A 23,517-nucleotide genomic window follows, 5' to 3' on the forward strand; every position below is an offset into this window, starting at 1 on the left:
ACTTGAGAACAGTGAACTCATTGTCATATTCAAGATACCAAACTAAGATCATGCTGGAAGTAGCAATCAGAAGATGGGTTGGGCTGTGGCATTTAAATGATGCTCATTTGGTACTAAAATAAACCCCACACGCCATTACACTACCACGGATGGATCCATGCTTTTGTGTTGTTTACACCAATTCTGACCGTACCATCTGAATGTCCCAGGAGAAATCAAGACTCATCACACCAGGCAATGTTTTTTCCAATCTTGTTTACTGATTTTCATAAGCCTGTGCAAATGGTAACATCGGTTTCATGTTCTTACCTGACAATAGAGGAATCTGTTGCAGTCGTCGAGCAGCTTCAAGGTCCGACGTTGTTGTGAGATGTTTGTCTGCATAGCTAGCTTGTAATGAGTGGTTAAAGTAAAGTCAAATTATATTTAGAAACAGTAAATAGACATGTCTTATTCACACAAGCACTTTTATTATGTCTAAATGCTTTCTATCCAACACTCACACTCTGATGAAACTCAGTCTTTAGCATGTAGGGACTGAAACACCAACTGATCTGATTCCAATTGGTTGATGACCTACTCTGCCTCCTCAGCCACAGCCACGCCTTTATTTTGAAAGGCCGCATACAAATTTTACAAAGTGCTTTACAACAAGTTTTTAGCTGCTTTTTAAAAAACAGATCACTAAGTCCACAGATCTCAGTCTCAAAGGGAGAGAGTCCCAGACGCTTGGAAAAGCTCTGTCGCCCTTATTTCTCAACCTTGTATGATGTATTGCCAGCAGGCCCTGATCACATGACCTCAGGGACCTGCTGCTCATTTGAGTTACTGCTGCCTTCCTATCAGCTCAAAGCAGTCTGGCCATTCTCCTCTGACCTCTGATTCAACAAGGCATTTTCACCCCGCTGCTGCTCACTGGACATTTTCTGTTTTTCAGGTCATTCTCTGTAAACCCTAAACATGGTTGTGTGGAAAAATCTCAGCAGTTCAAAACACACATACACCAGCTCACCTCGCACAAACAACCATACTACATTCAAAAGTCACTTAAATCAACTCTCTTCCTTCATTTGAATTTTAGCAGGTCATACTGACCACAACTGCATTCCAACATGTTCTGACTTGCTACAATGTGATTGGTTGATCAGATATATGCGCCAAAGAGCAGTTGAACTAATAAAGTGAGTGCAATTTTAAAAATGAATAATAAAATGTTAATGGTAACAGTATAAGATACACTATACCCATTCTTAAAGAAGTGCATTTGTGAGGTTAGACACTGATGCGGATATCTATATACATATAATTTGTCTTGGGGTTGTGTCCCATTTTGCATTGCATGGTGAGCAACAACAGCCCGCTGATTAGCAGTGCCGCCTCACAGCAAGAAGATTCTGGGCTCAAATCTGCTGGCTGTCTGAGAAGAAAGATGTCCTCCACTTTTCAACCAAAAGATTTGACATAAAAGGAATTCACTTTCGAGACATCTTTTGATGAAACTTTCATCAGACAACTTTTCACCTTTCCCTGTTTAAGCAAATATCAACTTTGTTAGATGCAAAGCTGTCTTTTCAACATCTTTTTACAGAGCGTTTACTGGGTGGGAAGACACCAATTAGTTGGTTATTTCTTACTAACCTGTGCAAATTTGTGTTCAATGTAGAGTCTTTTACTGACACTTTGACAAAGAATTTATACTCGCATGTGAAAATGCAGTTAAATCCCTCTCACGAGGAAAGGTCATGGTTTTAACTATATTTATTTTAGCAATACCGCCACAATCCATGTTGACCATGAGCATTGTGGTGTAAAAGAAAGTCTAGCTCTACTTTTGTTGTGAAACATTGTTCATCTGTTTGAGCTATTTTCATCCTTTGTGAGCTTACAGGAAAGCAGAGGTCCACTACATCCCAGGAGATGCTAAAACGCAGCATCACAAAGACAAACAACATCTGTTTACTCTCAAAACACTCTGTAGCAGAGCTGCTGCCATGGTGGTGATATCACACATGCAGGCTGAACAAAGCAGTGAGGTCTCTGTATCACACAGTGATCGCCAATCTAAATCGTGTTTTACAGAGAGGCCCTATAAGGTTCGCTTTGCTTAGAATCTATGAAAGTGACGGTCCTTTGTGAGAGTAGAGCCAAGCTTTGCAACTTGAGGATGCTTGCTGTTGGACAAAAGTTCTGACCATAAAATGTATTTTGCTGAAAAGGTGGAAGAAGAAGAGAGAAACACTGATGTTTATTTAGAACCTGCCAGATTTCAAATTAATGTAGTTATTGTAGCTTCCCAGGTTATGATAATTTTACACTCATCACCTCCTGATTTCTTAGTGTTCTGCACAGTTGTCAGGCGTGCATATTTCAGAGCAACAAATGTTATTATTAGACAAAGATAAAAAATCAAATCATCATTTAAAATGGATTTTTTTTGTGATCTGAAACATGTAAGTTTCGCAAATATGCAAAAAAGTAAGAAATCAGAAAGAGAGCTTGTTTTGCAAAACAAAAAACGTCACATAAACCAACATATGAATGCTGCCTCAAGCTCTCCGGAAGGTCCCTGAGGCCTGAACGAAGCAAGAAACAAAAGACAAAAGACAAAACAGATTTTTTCCGGCTTCATATCAAACATCAGTTTTGCTGAACGCATTAAGAACTTGACAGTGCACATTTTGGAGGTGGTAGAGAAGGAAAAGACCAAAACCATAAGACCTTACACTCTTTTATACTTTCTTGATCCTAAAATATCCATCATATGAAAAGTAAACAACTAATCTTGAAAAAAATATTTTTACTTTTCACTCCTGCAGAAAGCTCCTGATAGTTGCTCTGATAAATTGTTTGTTTCTTTGAGAGATTCCTGAATGAAAGTACCTATAGCTAGCTTGACACTAACAACTACAACTGCCACATTTTTTGGAAATGCACCAGTGTGAAATAAACACATTGCATCACAGAGAATACGCTGACAGGCTCTTGCAGTTAAATACATGAAATACAACTGTGTGTGTTTTTGCTGATGTGCCCACCCATAGCAGGTTACCACCAGTGACACATGAAAGATTCATAGCAGATGTGACCAAAGCATCTCAGAACAGGAAGTTGTAATCCCCGGAGGCTCTGACACACACACACACACACACACACACACACACACACACACACACACACACACACACACACACACACACACACACACACAACAGACTGAATAATCACTGTTTTGTTTTATTGACATTTGGCTTGTGAATACATACCTGCAGACTCCTAAGATGGACAGAACAAAAACACACATTTGAGACCTCAGTCTTGATTTACAGAGTTGCACAATGTTGACAACATCTACTCCAAGGTGCTGGCAAGAGACAGAATTCTTCATGAGCCACTGGCTATCACACATACACATGGAAACACAGGCACTATACCCCTGTTCTCAGGAAACACATTATATCTTTCTATATCAGTGTATTAGTGACTAAGTATGCATGCTCTTGCAACTAGAGAGACTATAAATGTCTTTCCTCAAAGCTTGCTCTTTGGGTAAGCAAGCAACATGCAGCTAGCTAGCTAACCCAGTGTCACTGACAGTGGGTTGGAGTAAATTAGTGCAACTAGTCTGACCTAACCACATGGGGTGTGAGAGCAGTCTGAGTATCTCTCCTCCAAATTCTGCAGCATTACCTGTCTCTCTCACTCACTTTTTTTGTCTTCTAGCTACACAAAAACAAAAAGGTGAGATAAACTAATATACTCCCCTCCCCCAGAAAGAAATAGAGAAAGATAAAAACCCTCTCTTTTAACCTCTATTTTGCAATTTTGCAAAGACTCACAGTGCAACTGCATGATAACCAAGGCACCCCATCCACCCATGGTTAACTACTTGACAACCAACAACAAGACTGAACAAGACACTGGCTGTGATGCACTTTACTCTGTAGTCACAAATCAACATTTAGGGGGTGGTCCTGAAGAAGCTCCGTTACACATGGTAATAATGCATCGGTTTAATTAAGAAGCTCTCTGATTTGCTTTCCTTACTTAAGATCGCTATACCTTCATTGTCTGATAAGGACCATCACAGGAGGTAAAGAAGTCAAATTAGTATGGTGTCTGTTTGCATTAATAAAAACACTGATGTTTAACATATTTAACTTTTTATTTGTATCATTTTATCTTATGTAGTAAAAAATATTATACCAAATTCCAAAGAAATCCAAAGGCTGAGTATCTTCTCCAGTATTCTCAGCTCTTCGGGTCCCTTTCACTGTAACATTCACACAAACTTCGCTTTTGCCAAGGATGTATTTGTCCACTGTAGTGGGTCTAACATTATGCAGTTGGTTTGTATGTACTAATCTAGTCTTACTGTTGATTTAATAACATGAGCACTAATTCGAGCCAGCAGCATTAAAATCAAATCAGTTAAATGATTCGGCCTAGCTAAGGATGAGGAATGAAATTTTCATGCGATGGCAGAACAGTCAGTTGTTGTTAATGCTGACTAAAGACAGCAACCGTGTTGTGCTGTATTCTATATTAAATAAGGGAAATAAGTTTATAAACTGCTGTACATTGAAAATAAACATCTTAAACTATTATTCCAGATTAACAACAGAGACACAAATAAGCTAGCAAGCAGGGAGAGAAAGATAAAGATATAGTTTGATACAGCACGTGTTTAATGGGTTTAAACCTAACAATGGTAAATGGCCTGCATTTGTATAGCGCTTTTCTAGTCCCTAAGGACCCCAAAGCGCTTCACACTACATTCAGTCATTCACCCATTCACACACACATTCACACACTGGCGATGGCAAGCTACATTGTAGCCACAGCTGCCCTGGGGCGCACTGACAGGTCAATATTTATTCTTATTAAAATTTTAGCAGAAATTGAAGTGGATGATGTAGAAATGTAACGAAAGCTGAAGCTCTGATCGTTCCAGTTATGTGGTGTGTCACTCACTGTGCAGTACACTGAAATGGGCCTTCATCTCGCTTGCTTAAACGATAGCTACTATGATGCTGTAAGCACACCAATAGTGTGTGACAACTGATGCTAACCTGACAGCAATATAGATTATATTCTCTGCTCCAAGCCTAGTATTCTTATATCATTCAGGTACATCAATCACGTTTATGAAACTTATAAACAAAATATTTTGTGGAGAAGTGGTTGCTCCCTGTGAACTTGTGATCTTATTAGAGGTTGGTGTTTTGGGCAAAAGATCAAAAGATGTTCGTCTGAGGTTAAATCAAAATCCACAATCTCGAATCACAATCCTCCCCAAAGATTTCTGTAAGCTCAAAATCGTATAACTAGCTGTGGATGTGGCTGCCTAGATACAAAATCAATCACTTCAGCCTAAAGGTCCATTTCACTTAGGCTGGTGCTTGACAGGATCGGCTGGATTCAATTCTTCTGTGATGAAAGGCTCTGGTTATTAAAAAAAAACGTAGCAAAACAGCTAAACAAGTCAGTTTTACTTGTAAAAATGTATTGTTTGTTCAACCTCTTTGCCTCAGTTACACAATCACACCTGGTTGCTCAGGAAAAACGGTTGGCAAATGGTTGCTGGTGGTTTCTACCTGTCACTGTTAGGGCCGAGAGGGCCAGGCTGTGGGTGTGGACTCAAATGCAGACACAGAGGGAGGAAAAACGGGCGTGAACACAGTGCTTTATTTACAGTGCCTAATTAACTTACAAAGCAGGAAACTATGAATGCTATGAACGGAGAATGCTATGAACTGAGAACTATGAGGCCAAACTATGAACATGAAACTGAGTCCTATGGTTAGGTGCTAGATTTCATGGATGGATCCTGGGAATGGAAAAAGGGGCAGCGGCTTGGATGGAGGATCCAGAATATACTTGGAGTGAGGGGCTTGGCAGGGAGGCAGAAAGGTGTAGTCCAATGATGGAAAGGAAGCAACCAGATGACAGAACCAGATGACAGAACCAGCGTCCAGGCGGAGATGTGAGTAGTTTAGCTTGGGAAGTGCGACTGCCAGGTGGGTCATGAGTTAGCAGAAGATCTGGCAGAGGTCTGTTGTGAATGCTGGTCTTATATGCTGGTGACTTGATTGGAACCAGGTGTGGAAGCTGATTGGAGTCTCTGCCTCAAGGTGGATCCCAGCGGAGTGGAAAAACACCGTACTCACCCGGACCATGACAGTCACAAAGAGGGCACTGCATAAAAACAACTGTAGCACCGTCCTGGTGGCAGCCTGTTGCAGCAGCTCTCTATGTTTGTCACGTTTTTTCTCCTTCTATTTATATCTCTATTTCTACACTTCATTTTTATACAGCTGCTTTGTTGTCTGTTGTAGGTATGCTGCTATGACAACTCAATTTGGATTTTGATTAATTTTGATTAATAAAATTTCTGTCATCTGATTCTGAGTGTTTGCAGACAAGTTGGCATCTTCCATGCAAACTATCGATCTGTTTGAGACCAGTGCAATTACAAAGCCTTTTTTTGGCGCAGTAACATATACCGCTTTGTATCCAATTTCACCTAGCAACTGCAAGCAACCTCCAGTCAGGTACCACTCACCAGACAGTTGTGGACACACAGTGTGCATACAGAGAGGAAGCTCCTGGTGATGGATAGATGGATGGATAGATGGATGGATAGATGGATGGATGGATGGATGGATGGATGGATGGATGGATGGATGGATGGTGGAGACAAAGAATACTAATGCAATGCACAACATTGCAGGCATTCTCATCAGATGGTGCACATTAGAATAGTAACTCGTCAGCAGCATCCCGAAACAATAAAACAGCAGTCGACAGACAGCTTAGCCCATCAGTACACTGTTAAATTACAGCCATCAGCACCCCCCTCCCCCTCTGGATCTAAACTCTCATCTCTAGCACCAGGAGAACAATCTGCAGAGTAATTAGCCTCCACCAACAGACAGTTACAGAGAGAAGGAGGACGTTTGGCTTGATTAAATTATTAAACCACAAACAAAAAACAAAAGCAGCATCAAAGAGGCACTGCGGCTCTCCTTCAAAGCTCCTCGCTGTTCCCTAAATACAGAATACAGAGAACGTCTTCTCCCAAGCCACTAGTTGGCATAATTAGCTAAATGTGTGCGTTTGTGCACGGGTGTGTGTTAGTGTGTATGTGTTTGCTGTGATTGGACCCATTCCTCCAACTGCTATCTAAAATAACCAAGCGGTTAACGACAACACGATGCCAGGGACCCTCCTACCGCCACCCCTCCCCCACAGCAACAGACGCACACATCACACACGTCTACACACGTACACATTAAACAATACTCTAATTACAACATTTATAACTCCCTCTTGCCTCGCAAGTCTCCCCAACCCCCAACCCACAAATCTGTGAATCTGGAATTGAATTTAGCCCAAGTTGAGGGCTGCGCTGGCATGAAAAGACTATTTGATTAGAACGGCAGTTGTTTCATTTGTGGTGCAGCAGATTGCAGAGCCTCTCTATCCGGTGTGCAATCTGTATTCATTACTCGGTGTAAAAGGATGATCCATGTCCTGACACCAGGCTCATCATTTCATGCAGATGCACAGCAGCTCCACAAGGCCCTTACTGAGTCCCCATAAAATGCCTCCTGCTGAAACCTCGACAACCATCCTCTCGCTTACTTTCCATCTCTTCCCTCTTTTCCTCTTTTCTCAATTCAGGCTTATTATCTTTCTATGATTACTTCTTGGAGTGAGATGAGCAAAGCTGGGATAAATAGAGGATTGGTTGGCAAGTTTTATATTTACAAAAACTTTGCTAATATTTACAGTAAATAGCGCTGTGTTGGAAACTGCCACCGATTTGCATAAATGAGCAGTATAAAATCAATAAACACTGCAAATTTATACAAAAGTGGAATGCAATTACTTTTCAGAACATTGCATTTAACTGTGCCAATATAGCAGGTAAAGGAAAAAAAAAGTTCATATATTAACAACATTATTACAAGCCCCTCCAGAAGCAGTTTACAGCATCTCACTGCTCTCATTTCTCGTTCTGTTCCTTCCATGCCTTCCCCTTTTGCTTTTAATTCCATGCTGTGCTTTGCAACATTTTCTCTCCATTCAAAGACTGCAAAGGCCTGCTGGCTCCCTGCTGCAACAAGCCTCTAAGTCAAACCTTTCAAAACACAGGCAGCATTTTAAACTGCACCATATCTGTGCTCTTTATTTAGTGGGTACACACACATGGGTGTATATGTACTGTTGGTGGTTAATTTATTCAGTCCTTTAGTATATACATCTTAATGCATCCACCTCATTTAAACAGGCTGTGTGAACCAGAGGCAGTAGGAGACATGTATATTGCAATCATGGCTAGGGAAACTACTCCAGGGAGCAAAGCGATGTGGGTTTTTTTTTTACCCTTTTTATTTATTCTGTATTGTGGTGAGTCAAATGTAGTTTCACTGTCCATATAGTGAAGAACTGCAGTTTTACAAAGGACTGTAATCTTAGGTCTAATGACATTTTTGCAATCTGACGGAAATTTACATGTTTTTACAATTTCAACATTTTTACAGACTGCAAATAAAAGATGGACACTCAGATTAATGATGTCACCAGCTGATATGTAAACTTCACTCTTCAAGCTGTGACTATAGAAGTGAATTTAGACAAAAAAAAGGTAGAGTACTAAGTTATCAGGTAAGTATGTTTAGGCACCAAAACTCTGCCCAAATTATGTTCGTACTGCCACCGAAACTTGATGCAGACAATGCTCTCTGCAACTGTTACAAGGATTTGTAGCTAACTTTAGCATGCCTGTCGCCAACATAACAGTTGAACCAATCGATGATAATGAACATGAAACATTAAGTGAGACGCCAACATTTCATCGACATCTTTTTTTGGGATGTTTGTGCAGTTAACTACACAACAAGCCATACTGTTAGTCAGATTATGACCCATGCTAGATATCTGCTAGGCTTCATCTCAACTAATTCGGTAAAGCCAAGCAGTCACTCAGGTCCATCAACACGTAGTAATGCAAACACTAAACCCTAATACAATTTAAACCTTTTTCACCTTACTTATGACATTTTCTCCCCTTTATACATGTGACATAGAGTGAGATATTAGTTATTAACAAACCTTTTTTTTTACCAGGCTATAAAGCTTCAAGGCTTTACACGGCAATTCAAAGAAGCTGTGGATCCACCTGCTGCAAATAAAATACCAAAAACACATTTTTGGCAGCATCTCACACTGTTGTAATGCTGGGTTGGCCAACTGATGATTATCCTGATGAATCATCCCATCTACAAATTCCCTTATGCCATTAAAATAGCTGACAAACATGAAAACTGAGGTTTTTCAAAAAATATTACGTTTACTGCCATTAATTAATATATTTTTGAAAGGAAGCCCTAAATGAGTAGGCTCACAGTTGAAACGGAAGTATTGGGCACATGAATTCAGTAATCCAGTTTTTAAAGGGTTTTTTAAGTCTTTGGAAACTATGAGCTAAGAGCAATGCATAAGTCTCTGCTGTTTGAATAACGAGAATCTAAACGCCTAATAAAAAAATGTGTCTGCTTTATTTCAAAACATGCCCTTAAGCTTTGTACCTCCTTTTTAAAGTGAATCAAGCTAAAAAATAAGGCAATGAATTTTGATAAGGAACCATGCGTCACCAGAGATAACCCAGGGAAAACTCATTTTGCTATCAGGAAGACAATTTGAAAATTCATTCTCTGCTGTTGTCATATCCTTTTGTCCATGTCATTATGAAGTGATCTGGGGAGCATCAGCTTTGACAAAAAGGAAGCATGCCTTAACAGAAAAAGGTCGCTCACAAAACCCTACACTGTCTGACACAAACGTCTGATGCCTTGCATGTCTTTCAAAACCACACAAGTCTTTCCATAACTTCCTTATTGGGTGTGAAAGTAGGATCCTAAACTTTCTGGGCCCATGTGATGTGTTTGAAGTGAAATAATCCCTTTGGCAGAGTCAAATAGAAGCCAATGTCTCTCCTTTGGAGAATGTAAAGAGGAGAAGCTTAAAAATGAACTTTCAAAGAAGAGGACCACAACCACAAGACGCATGCCTATCTACCTAGTGCCATATGCTGCAAAAAGAAAAGGCAATGCAAAGGCATACAAATGAAGAGGGAAAAAAGACAAGCGGACCTGTTGACAAGCAGCGTTTGGAAGTTTAATCCTACGGCTGTGTATCCACCAAACCCTCCCATAAACAGACCCAAAGTGGTCCTGCCACAAGAAGCTGCCACCAACCAGCTGTCTGCAGTGCATGCTCATGGACACGCTACGCCAGCAGCGATTAGCCCATGTTCGTCCGATGTGCTCACCAGAGACCTGTCTATGCCCTTGTTCCACTGTCACTGCTGAAGGACATCACAACTTAGACATGACAGTGGAGAGATGCAAGAACTGCAGAGAATGAGACAGAAGCAGAATAGACAGGGGAGCTGGAGGGTCCCTGAACACCTCTGCAAACCTGAGAAGACAGGGGGAAGCACAGGTGAAGTTCAATGTGTTCATCAACACAGAAATTGCAGCGACAGGCCTAAAGCAGGACACTGTCAGCAGCTGATGGAGGAGCGAGCGTAGTTAAAAAATCTATTATCCAGACTGGCACTGATGTTATAAACAACAACCAGCAGCTGACTTTACAGAACTATTACTTCTCAGAAATACACCACTCCTAATGCTGCTTCTGTTTCTTCTGTATGGGAAATAATAATAATTTAAAAAAACAATTAAAGTGCATCATATCCATTAGCCTGCTGGTGTCTACTCTCTCCTTACACTCTCTATCTTTCATTCCTTCTACTTGATTCTTAAAGAGGCCATATTATGCTCCTCAGGGTTTTCCTTCGTGTAGGTTTTGTTGGGAGTCTGGGCTTTTCTCCTCTTAACACATTTTCATATTGTTAGTCTGCCATTTTTACTTACTTGCCTGAGCTGCTGCTAACTCTAAAATATCTCAGCCAAGAGCACAGCACATCAAATGTTTTTCAAGCTCACTAAAGCCTGCAGCTCTACTCCAGCAAGAAAGGACACAGCACCGGTCCAACAGTGAGGTGAATGTTAATTTAATGTTCATATTTTATGTTTGACAATAGTAAAAAAAATCCCTGACTTGTGGAAAGAAAATGCTCTTTTCAGAACCACTGGAATTCATTCACAAAAAGAAATTTTCACCTCACAGAGATTGAGAGATGCTGGTCAGTTTGTGTGGCTTTTAGTTTGGATCTGAACTAGCTTGTACGAGGGCAATCCCAAAAGTAAGGTCTCCTGTTGTTTTAGAAATACAAACAACCATTTATTTTCCATAATATTTACATCATTTTAAAGCTTGAAGACTTATCTATTTTCCTACATAATCGCCATTTGGGTTGGTGCATTTTTGTAGACGCTGTGCCAGTTTTACAATGCCCATGTCATAGCCGTTTGCTGCTGTCGCAGAATCGCCTTCCGGACGAGTTCTCTTTCAACATTGGGAACAGGTGGTAGTTATTGGGTGCGAAGTCCGGACTGTAGGGTGGGTGGGTGATGAAGTTCCACCAAAGTTTTACAGGAGAGCGACAGTGTGACGGGTGACGTGTGGACGCGCGGTGCTGTGGAGAATGCTTACGCACAGTGTGCACAGTGTGGAACTGTGTTTTGGGCCCGAAAGGCGGTATTGCTGGTTGACTTTCTGCCTGTTGGGACCACAATAAATGCTGACAGGTCCTGTGAAACACTGGAAAAACTCAGAAGGGCATTTCAGAACTGGAGAAGAGGAATGCTGAGAAAGGGCGTAAGCATTCTCCACGACACTGCACGTCCACACGTCGCCCGTCACAGTGTCGCTCTCCTTCAAAACTTTGGTTGGAACTTCATCACTCACCCACCCTACAGTCTGCACGTCACACGCAGTGACTACCACCTGTGCCCAAAGTTGAAAGAACATTTGTCCAAAAGGCGATTCTGCGAGGGCGGCGAGCGGCTATGACATGGCCATTGTAAAACCACCACAGTGTCTACAAAAATGCATCGACCGAAATGGCGATTATGTAGGGATATAAATAAGTCTTCATGCTTTAAAATGATGTAAAAATCATGGAAAATAAACGGTTGTTTGTATTTCTAAAACAATAGGAGACCTTACTTTTGGGATTGCCCTCGTACGACAACATAGCTACATAACAAATCAAGTTATCACTGGGACAAGTATGATCAGTAAAATAGCTTATACACCAGTCAAAGTGAAAACACAAGCAACGTATCCAGGAGGAGGTCCTTAAAGTGAGGCCTTGAACAAGGAGTTCTGAACCACTGAAGAAATGCTTCAATAATGTAAGCTTAATAAAATACAGTACAGCAGGGACAGAAACGTAGCACTGGTAAATAAGCATTAGCGAAACAAAGTCATTAATGGCGTGGTGAGAGTTTTAACATCCTATTTAACTTTTTACTTCTCCCGTGACAAATTGCATAACATCACTAATTTGAACAGGTGAGCATTGTCTGAAAAAGTAAAGTAATGATGGCTCTTTGGGGAGTCTATATAACACATGGCCTATTCTTCTTCTGTTCATCCTCTTTCCTGATTATGGAGAGTAACTGCTCTACACTGTGCTTTCCCGGGACAAGTGAGGCTTACAAATCACCCCTGCAGCAGTTGGAGGAGTTGAAGGCGCTCGGTGCAAGGTTTTACTGCCTGTCTTCTATGAATGGCTCCCTTAAGGCTCCTATGATAATAGCTCACAGCCGTGCCCTTCACAGAACCTGACATCAAGTACACCCCTACAGCTGAATGGGAAAGCATATCAACTTAGTCAATGGAGTTTCATATCAACTCACCCACTGGTTTCTGATGGTAACATAGGCAGAAACTGGAATGAAATCGTGGTAGCTAGAAGTTACATATCAGGTAGAAATTCACTCAGTATGAAACTTTTTTCAAAGGTCCTATCTCACTGGCTTCCTGCAATTTTTACTTGAAGAAGACTCCATACATCAGACAACTTTGATTTTAACTCAGTTTACTTAATTCCATGTGTATTGTATAATTTCTTTTCTCCTTTTCCCCCCTACTTGCTTATTATTAGTGAAAACAAAGACAGCAGTTACTAGTCTCTGATCTTGTATGTTGTATTTTGTTGTCGTGTAGTCTGCCACAAGCCCTGCAGTCTTTCCAAATATTTGAGACAAATTTGCTCTAATTCTGCCCGCTCTGCAGACAACTGGGAAACACTTTACAGAAATTATGAAGCACAAAAAAACAACCAAAACTGAATAATAAATGAGTCCATTTCAATCGCTTATCAACTCACATGTTGGTCACATCACTAAGAATACGCAGTCATGCATATTTTTCATGCTTTTGCACATGCTGCTGTTTATTAGGTCTAACGCATGCTATGTTCATCATCTCTGCTTTGCATGTTAGCAGATGAGATTTGTAAAAGACAGATGAGACTGATGGGGATGTCATAAGTTCTGCAGGTACATGCCCGCTGAGAGGAATATGAACCTAAATAATTTCACAGCAATCCATCAAATAGCTGTGACTTCCAATGCATCTAAATTTCATACACCAGCATGTGGTCTCTGTCTAATATCGGGGTTTTTCCTGCTGCAAAATGAGTCTTTGAGAAATCAATATAAATGTATTTTATGCTAAAGTAAATTAAATTTCATTTTAGAATAAGGGTAAGGTTAAAGCCTTTTAATATAAGCAGGAAATTAAAACTTAATTTAAATCACGTGAAGCTTTCATACAGGTCATAGTAAGTAAGGGCTCGTGTCGTTTCATGTGTTTCAATAATACACAAACTTTGTACTTTTTGCTTTGAGAAGAAAACAATTTTTGTGCACCTCTCCTGAAAAATTAACACCGCTTCAAACAGTCACATGGCCCACTTATTGCCACCAACAGAACCAGAATTGGCCTTAACTTTCAGAGGTAAGTGAGTGGTTCGATAACCACACAAAAAGGAAGGACATACAAAAAAAGAGACATTCATCCATCCGGCCATCCATCATAACCGGTGCTACGGTGAAGCCAATTTCCACAAAGCTGCTAAGCTGATTGAGGCAGACCAAATCTGTTTCACCAGCTTACATTCCTTCAAAATGGCCATCTCACTTCCAATATCACGGGCTTTTACTGTTCCCCATTCCCTTGGCTCAGGCTGAGAGTTAGCAAGGCTTAGCTGGATGAAACACTCCAACAGCCCAGTTCTTCCCTGGAACCCACTGATATCTCTATAGCACAGCCTCTCCCCCATACTATAGCTGCACTTAGCTGGTTTATTTACTCATGCTATTATTCTTTCTCTATTAAATTTCTCAGCTTTATTTTTTTGCTTCATGTCACAACAATATTGCAATCATTAGTATATAAAGTAAAGATTTATGTGAATTCTGATGATTCCAGGCACACAGACACAATCTAATCACACTGCCTGTGTATACATACGCACACTCTGACAAAATGCACAGGCAGCACTTAACCACAACACCTTCCACTGGAGTAGATTAAATTCACACAAGACCTTTTTTGAAGAAGGAAATTGGACAGATAAGAAACCGTTTTTTTAATGAAAAAACGCTTTTGAGGGGGTCTATAAAGAAAGATCGAGCAGGGAGGTGCAATAGGGATAGATGTTCACCTGTTTTTGTCACCTCTGTGCCTGCTGCATGCATGCGCCACAATATACAGCATATTATTATCTATGATATTTATAAATCTCCAGTCATTACAGTGTCACATTTCCCTTCCCTGTCCCTTTCTCTCTGTCACTGTCTCACACATTTTCTGTCATTTGGCCACAACAGCAAATATCCTATTGGCCCAGGCTGCAGGCTGCTAGTGCTGGTCTATCTGGTCCTGGGATCGATCCGGCTCCAAGCCGAGGCCTCCCATTCATCTCAGTGCCATAAAATGTGATTAGTGCTGACTACAGCACTGCGGGGAGATGGGCTGATAGGCCTGATAGCCTCAGATAGACTGGGCTGGACAAGCTACAGGAAGACAGCAGCACGCTGTGGATCCCTCCTTGCCATTCTCTATGTTTTGCTTTCCTTTTTTCCTTCCATTGTCACTTTACATTTGCTTTTTCCTCACTATCTTTTTGCCCGTCTCTTTGCTTCTTTCTATCTAATCAACTCTGTCTTTATATCTAGCTGTCTCCAGACTGTCTGTTTCTTTACTTTATCTCATTTTTTTCTACACCTGACAAGTGCTGCTGTGCTGTGCACAAATTACACTGCAGCAGTCAAACTTAAATGCCAATATTGTCAGTTTTTCCTTCTTTTTATTCTGCAATGTTATATTCAAATGATACAACAAGCCTTCATCCCCTTAAGCCACACACGGTGCACACACACGCGGTGTATCTCTTTGCCATGTGACCACGTCTGTCAGCCAATCACCAGCTCCAAGCTTGCCAGCGGCAGGAAGTTTGGAGGCTGTGACAAGAAGTGAGGTAGTAAATTGAAGATTTCCTCTACCACTAGCTCTGAGGGGGGAAAAGTTTCAACTTTCAAATGAAAAATGAAGTATGTAACATTCAGGGAAGTATTGCGACAGATTACGCTGCACATGTTTAGGACAAATGATAGAATATGACATATAACTGTGGAGTTTAGCATTTCAGACTGCATTATCAATATCACCTATCAATTCAGTTCCTTATCGATTCTCATTGGTCTCTCATTCGCTCGGCTTTGAGAGTCACCGCCATCGCTAAGCAGCATATCAAAGACATACAGGCATGCTGTATGGTCAAATGTTTCTGAATGCTGGAGGTATTTTCCCTCTTCGTTGTGATCAGTGTAATGTGTAATGTATTACACATATTACACAGAATACTTTTCTTAAAAGTAATGCAGTACTTTACTCAATTACTCCCAGGGGAAAGTAATTTGTTATACTATTACACTGTAAACCTGCAGGCTACAGCCCCACACACCACCACAAATCCCTATCCTAATAAGAGTACATATAGGATCTTAATCTTAGTATTTAGGTAGGAACAAAAAGCCGCCAGCGCAAAGCAAAGTTGAAATCCGGCCCACAGAGACTTTGAAGGGATCGCCACGGCGATTCTACTTTAGAAACATGAACAAGTAGAATCGAGGCTGCAGCTTCATCACTGCCTTTGTTACCTGTTAAAGTTCAGGGTCTGGCTGCTGGGCTGGGGTCGGCATTCACTCAACTATTAGGAGCCATTGCTCACCAAGAACCCATTGTCAAGTGTTATCCTTACAAATAACACAGTGAAATTATATCATACAGAAATAAAATATTATTTCATACCAGTAATATCTCTTGCTCATTAAAACCTTGTTGGTATCTACAAATACATAAGCACACGACCCCTGAACAATGTTCCAGTGAAACACAGAATCTAGTAAGTTAACTTTAGTTTTAAGTAAAGTTAACATTTTTGTGCATAACAGATAAGAAATACTGAGAACCACATATTTTGTTATGTCCTTTAGCATAATCCTGTTGAAAATAAAGGACCAGCATTTAGGATAGAAAATGGTAGTAGCAATCATAGTACTATATCACATGCTTACTTGTGGTTCTTGGGGTATTAATAGTAAAACGGGAGGCAGAGCCTTCAACTTTCCAGCTCCCAATTTAGATTTAGGAGACAGATACCCTCTCTATTTTTAAGATTAGAATTAAAGTTTCCTTTTTGATAAAACTTACAGTTAGGGCTGGATCAGGTCCCCCTGAACCCTCTCTTGGTTATGCTGCAATAAGCCTAGGCCGCTGGGGGCTTCCCCATGATGCACTGAGAGTTTTTTCTCTACTCGCCTCTTTTCACTCTCTATATGTTTATACACCACTTTGAATTTAATCATTTAATCATGGGCCCTGAGCCTGGCTCTCTCATAGATTTCTTCCTGAAGTTTTTCCTTTTCACTGTTGCAAAATGCGTGCTCATAGGGGGGCTGTCTGACTGTTGGGGTTTTCTCTCTTTTATTGTAGAGTCTTTACTTTACCTTACCTTTAACAGCCTTGAGGAGATTGTTGTTGCGATTTGGAGCTGTGTAAATTTTACATATTTGGTTTCCTTGGGTTAAACCAATTGCTTATATCTATATGGTTTTCTTCTATCCAGTTTGCCATGTTTTGCTACAGTAGCTCAGAACAAACCAAACACTGCTTCTTGAAGAAAGTTAGTATTATTTCATTAAAATAAACAGGAAGTGGCAAACAGTTGGTTACAAATTGCAGCTACATTACCATTCTTTACTCAAAATAAGATTTATGTAATATTAAAGTAAGAAGAGAAGTTGATAGTGATGCAAACATTGCTGTAAGTTTATAGTTGTGTGAGTATACACCTAAAAAAATCTACATTAACCCTTTCATGCATGATTTATGACAACCTCAATCAGGATTTTTTTTCCTCATATAGTTATTCATCTTTAGGCATAAAAAAAGATTTTTGAACTTTCTTTTTAAAAGTTTTTTACATGTCTACTCAGGTGGACAACACACGTTTTGACAGTATGGAGTGGCACATCAGTGTCCAATGTAGTGGTTTATGTGCAAGTATACCATCACTGACACAAATACAAGAAAACAGCCTTTGAGTAGCTGTCCACTATAATGACCACTATACGTGAAAGGGATAAGTTAGATAGTATTGTCTATTCTAAATTAATTAATAAGTGAAGACGTGGGTGCATACAGAGACAGCCAGCAAACACACTAAAAGGCCAAAGCACGCTAACCTGTGTCTCTCGGACGTTCTCCACAGTGAAGTTAAACCACACTCTGAATCGGGGGTTGCAGGTGTCAGGCCGGATGAAGAGATCAAATTCAAACTCACTGATGTAGTCAACACGACCCAGGTTCCCTGAGGGGAAGAAAAAAACAACTTAGATTGGCATGTTGTAGAACTGATCAGTGATTTGCTTCTTCAGTATTGCTAAATCCTCTCAGTCGATATACACAAAACTTTACAGAAAGACAGGCAGGCAATCCCAAGACAAGATAATGCTGTAGAACAGCTCCTTTTAAATCTAAGATGTACTTTTAAAGGCACGTGTTCACATTAAATGTCATGCAGACACACAGGCCAACCTGTTTTATTAACAGCCACCCAAATATGCATATTATGTGACCAAGTCAAGGTTTCCTATTCCTCAGTGAATTCATGGCAGCCCCGCACAATAGCAACACTGACCATCATATATTGACGTTCTATTTTTTCTGCTATTGTACAATAGCAGAGTGAGTAAAATCTTTTCTCAGTGTAGAGCTGCTTGAAACATGCACAGCATCTGGATCAAAGAAGTGATCAATTGTGGAAGGAAGGAGTGTGGTAGGCTCTTCTTGTGCTGAGAAAACAGCTGGCTCTGTATCATAAACAACTCAGCAACAATTTTTCAAAAACTGATGCACTGAAATTGACAATCACAAGTAGGGCTGTGCCATATCATACCGTTCATGGTAATACCGGTATAATGTTGTGCAACGATAAGAAAATGAAATATCGCGATAGAATATGGGTAAAACGCGCATGTCCAGTGCCTTTGTTTTCATACGCACATGGCAGAAAAAGCATGGCGGCGACGGAGAATGAGAAGGGCGAAAGCAGATCGTTGAATGAAACGGATGAACCAGAACTGGTTTGTAAAAATGCTGCAACTTCAGTGGTGTGGAACTGGTTTAGCTTTTGTCCGTCAGATACACAACAAAGCACTATTTTTGGTAGAGCATGCTAGCGGGCCGTCGTTATTACCGTGTTTTTTGGAAAATACAACACACTTAAAATCAGTCCTTTTTTCTGAAAATCGACAGTGCCCCTTATAATCCCGTGTGCCTTATGTATGAATTCTGGTTGTGTTCACTGACCTCAAAACAATTTTATGTACACGGCGCTCAGCAATCTGTCAAATGTTTTAGTACGACTTTGCTAAGCTACAAACCCGCACCGCTTTTTTTGATGGATTGTCGGAGCATTACGGCTATTATTGGCAGGAGCCTCGCGGAGTGATACATACTGTGCTTCAACATAATATTACCGTATTGTGTGTGTATAACCTCTTTTTAAGTTTTGTGGATATTATACATGGTTATGCTGAGGATATGTCGGCCAATTTCCACTGGAAATGCCTTTCGGTTAAAATGTCAGCAAGGATTTTGCATTTGCGCTGTTAAATTTTTATATAACTTTAATGTACATAAAAAACAGCTGCTTGTTTACGTGAAAATACATTGATGGGGTTTTTTGCACTAACAAAGTTGTAGAGTTGTAAAGTATTTTGTCTAGTGTCAATTATATTGTCCGTTATCGCAAATTTTCAAATGTATATCGTGATAAATATCTTTGGTCATATCACCCTGCTCTAATCACAAGTTAGTCTATGGTCTTAACAAAACCCTCTCAGCATCAGAGACCCAATACTTCCAATAGGGTATTAACAGCAGCTATACTATGACGTACCTATGAGTTAATGTTAGAGTACAGATGAATTATGAAATCAACTGCTTGTTCATCTGGTTAAGTTTAATTCTGAATGTTACTTATGAAAGTTCTCTCTCTCTCCTGCTGAATAATAGTAAATATCACTGGAATGCACTCTGCCTGACGAAGCAGCAGGCGGGACTACGCTCCGTATTTTTCTGCATTTAAAAGTATCTCAAACCAACTTAATGCTCAAGTAGAATTACTCTCAGACATTTACTGCCATAGGTATGAGAAACAGAAAGACCACAGGGTGTTCAAGCAATCCATATTTGACACGCAATATACTATTCGCAGCAAAAATAATAAGAATAAAATACATCCAGATGATCAGTGAAATATAATTAATCCACCGGGAAATACGTTCCATATTCCAATTCTCACAGCTGTCTTTAAGCTGGGTGGGTAGTAGCTGATTATAAGACAGGCTTTCTAAATATAGGCCTTATGTTTCTATTCTAATTCATATCTGCACACATTAATTGGAAACCCTTATGCACAAATTATTGGCTGCCAGTGTAAAAGCTAAAAAAAGAGCTAAAAGTCTGTTAGTCTTCTCAATAATAATAATGACTACATAACAGTTTATTCTTAACTCAATAAATGTGAGCAATCATCTCTGTGATTTTAAGTATTAGAATGTAGTGCAGCATACGAGCAACAGCTGATCAAGTTTGTTGGGAACGTGTGCCGACCACTAGGCTCCACCTCCCTCGCAGCTTTATTTCAGGGCGTTGGGGTACTGCTGACCACCTGGTGGCAGGTAGTACCAAAGCAGCAGCACGCACACACTGACACAGCAGATTATAGACAGATGGGCTAACTACCACACTGTCAAAGCAGATCCCTCTCCTTCTGCCATCGGACAGCTAATCCACCAGTCAGCTTGTGACACACACACACATGCATACAGAGACCACACACCCACTTTGCTCTGCTCCACTGAAACTATACACAGACGTGCCATCATTAAGTTCTATAGGACTGCAGAAAATCACCAGGTGCACTGACAAATAAACATTAATACTTCCTATGAAACTTTGTTTCGTGATGGGGAAAAAGTGACTTTTTGGGATACAATTCATTTGATTCTGTTCTCCATTTATGGTGCGTCTCATTACACTAGGTCTTTGTTGTAGGCCTTTATGTTCAGCCTCATTGGCTCTCATGACCTACAGTCAACGAGGCAAGTATTTTTAAGTTATGTCTGATGACACAAGATGTGAGGCAAAAAGAATCAGTGAAGAAAGGGAAGTGAAAGTGAATGCAGCATTCCTGTAATAGCAAAATTGAGCACAAGCAAAACATTCCCTCATGTCACAGCTATGAATGTAAAGTTTCATTTCAATTCATACAGCACATAATGGAAATGCACAAGCAGTAAGAAGCAAACCGCCTGGTGTTATTGTGAAACAATAAGCTGATGACTGATTCGTATTTACATTTAAAGCCTGGCGTCCAATAACAGCTTCCACTAATGGTGAGTGGCATCTCATTCCAACACACCAGTGCAGGAACAAAAATCTGTCTTTGTAGACCACTAGTCTGATTAGGGAGTGTCTGGGAAAAGCTATGACACAGTATATAAGTCTTGTACTTCATCTGCTTATTCAACTGAAATGCGCTGAGTCGAATTCATAGAGTATAAATCCCAAGAAAGTAAGACAAGAGAGACAATAATAAATGTAGACGTGCAGTCTGCGGAAAGGAGAGAGAGGCAAAGAGTGTCGATTCATGACCTTTATCATGTCCAACTTACAGGTGCTAAAAGAAGGATTGCAAAGAAAGTCAGAAGGTGTGTATTTAGCTGTGCATGTATAAAGAGAACTACACGCGTCAGCTCTGTTCAGCCAGTTTAGGAGGAAAGATTATAGAAATACTGTCACAACAAAAAGGTGGAACAATTAAAAGAAAGACAAACAAGTGTTTCTAAGATGACCTTTTCTTGTGATCCCCAAATTATTGTCAACATACTGTTTGAGGGAAAATATTTTCCATTAGTCTTTTTTTCAAAAAAGAATTTCCAGAGTAGACTAGTATTTAACCAAAGGGGAAAAAAGTTTACTGTACATCCTGGCACATTTATCACGTGTTCATGACAACAGTGACCTGTAGCAATATGGAATGAGATATTTCGGAAAAAAAAAAAACCAAAACCCTTAACTCATCACATGAAAAGCACAGCTCTTTGGGGGGTAGGCAAGCATGCACTAGGTTTCTCACATTAAGCTATTACAAGCTGAGGGTTAAACCAGGGCTGGCTGCAGGTAGAAATCACTAACATAGACACATTTGATAGACAGCAAAGCAGCGCCATCTCCAAACAAATGTGACATTAAATCGATCGTCTGTCATACCAACATCACAGCTATTCATAGAGGCAATGCTGCCAAATACAGCCTATTAGAACAAGTTAATAATGGCCTCCAAAGGTCATCCCTTCTATCAGACTCTTAATAATGTTATTCAATATTGAAAACCCAACCATTCTCTGAGGGCATTTTAATTATTTATTTGGGGTCATTACTCTTTTAAGATTTTATACTTAGTAAGTGCTTTTAAACCATTATATGAGGGATCAATAGGTTGATTTTTTTTCTCGCTGTTGTGATTAGATCATTACTTACTACCAACATTACTTAACCGAACAGTTAATTGGAAATAAACTAAAAATGATGCCGAGATTTTTCCTTTAAAGCGTTTAAAATTTAAATAGGTGCTTAATGACCATTACCACGATTTCATTTGCTTTCTCAGGATTCAGAGGCTCCACTATAATTCCTTATTATGGACAAATTTTTACAAAACACTGCACTGAAAATAAAGTGGATTATAGTAGGTGGATTATAGTCTGGCTCAAAATAAACATTGTCTTAGATAAAGAAAGAATATGACTATATATATAAATATATATGTTCTTTCTTTATCTAAGACAATGTTTATTACAAACCAGGCTATAATATATCTATATATCTATATATAGATTTGTAGCACACCATTTGCACAGGTTTATCAGGATTTTTCCTGTGTATTAGTTTGCTAACAATAAGTATTAACATTTCTAGTTGATGAAAGCCATCAAAACCCAAACACACTATGCAATAGCTAAACTTCTGCACAGGAAACAGATACTAAACTAATCGTGGTCCACTGCTGTTTATGAATACAGTATCATAGTTAGCAACAGTAGCCCTGGGCGGCTGGGTTATTGAGCCTAATGCTCGAAGGCCTGACATGAGAGATGGCTGCAGCATGGAGTTTAGAATTACATGTTCAGCTCGCAGAGCAGTAGGGATATGACACGCCATTGATCCCCGTTTTAATTTTATGGTGGCTACCTCCAGATTCAAACGCTTTGGTAGGCTGGTAGCCTGACCCTTTTAATCAATCCTATATCATTTTGTATTTAACCAGCATTAACGGCTAGCTGATTTTTCTGAAATGCCCACGGAAAGCATTAAAGATACACCAGATAAATCTAAAATAGGTTATGCGGATCACGTATGATGTTCTAAAGAGATTGCAAGTACACCAGATTTGTCAAAAAATTATTTTAGCTTCTTTATGAAGCAGACAGATTGTTTAAGTGTAAGAGAAGCTAATGAACTCCAGACTGCGAGAAGATGAGAAGGGTGAAAAAAATGAAACAATTTCTAGTCCTTGAGATCTCTTGCATAATTCCTCTTGAGTATCATCTCTTTCTATATTCTTTTTCATTGGTGTCTTGGCAGGTTATGTTGAATATCAATCTTCGTCCTTGAGGGAAAACTAGCGCAGCGTTTAGACATTAACAAATTGGTTTTCAATGAACAGCTTAGCCCTGCTGGTGCAGCCCAACAAAACACAATTGCTGGTTCTCAACAAGATTTTACACATGACAGTTTCTCCTTGAGGAAAACCCTGAACAAAACCCTCCGTCTTTCTCTATACTTGTATGTTTTCCCCCCGATTCTCTTCGCCTTCTGTGTCTCTCAATGTCTCACACAAACAGGAAAAATAAATAAGAAAAACAGAAAAATCTGACATATTTTTCAGCAAGGGTG

General features: G+C 39.9%; 1 protein-coding gene across 2 annotated transcripts in view; it reads right to left on the reverse strand.

Moving 5' to 3' along the window:
* The window catches only part of agbl4 (AGBL carboxypeptidase 4), a 359,352-nt gene that overhangs the window by 307,478 nt on the left and 28,357 nt on the right, over positions 1–23,517 (reverse strand). For both annotated transcript variants that reach the window (XM_087836562.1, XM_087836561.1), the window contains exon 3: positions 17,736–17,860. In XM_087836562.1, the coding sequence (XP_087692688.1) occupies positions 17,736–17,860 (125 nt within the window). The remainder of the gene's footprint in view (positions 1–17,735; positions 17,861–23,517) is intronic.

Source organism: Neolamprologus brichardi, chromosome 23 (genome assembly GCF_056152115.1).
Source record: "Neolamprologus brichardi isolate AB-2024 chromosome 23, ASM5615211v1, whole genome shotgun sequence".
NCBI lineage: Eukaryota > Metazoa > Chordata > Actinopteri > Cichliformes > Cichlidae > Neolamprologus > Neolamprologus brichardi.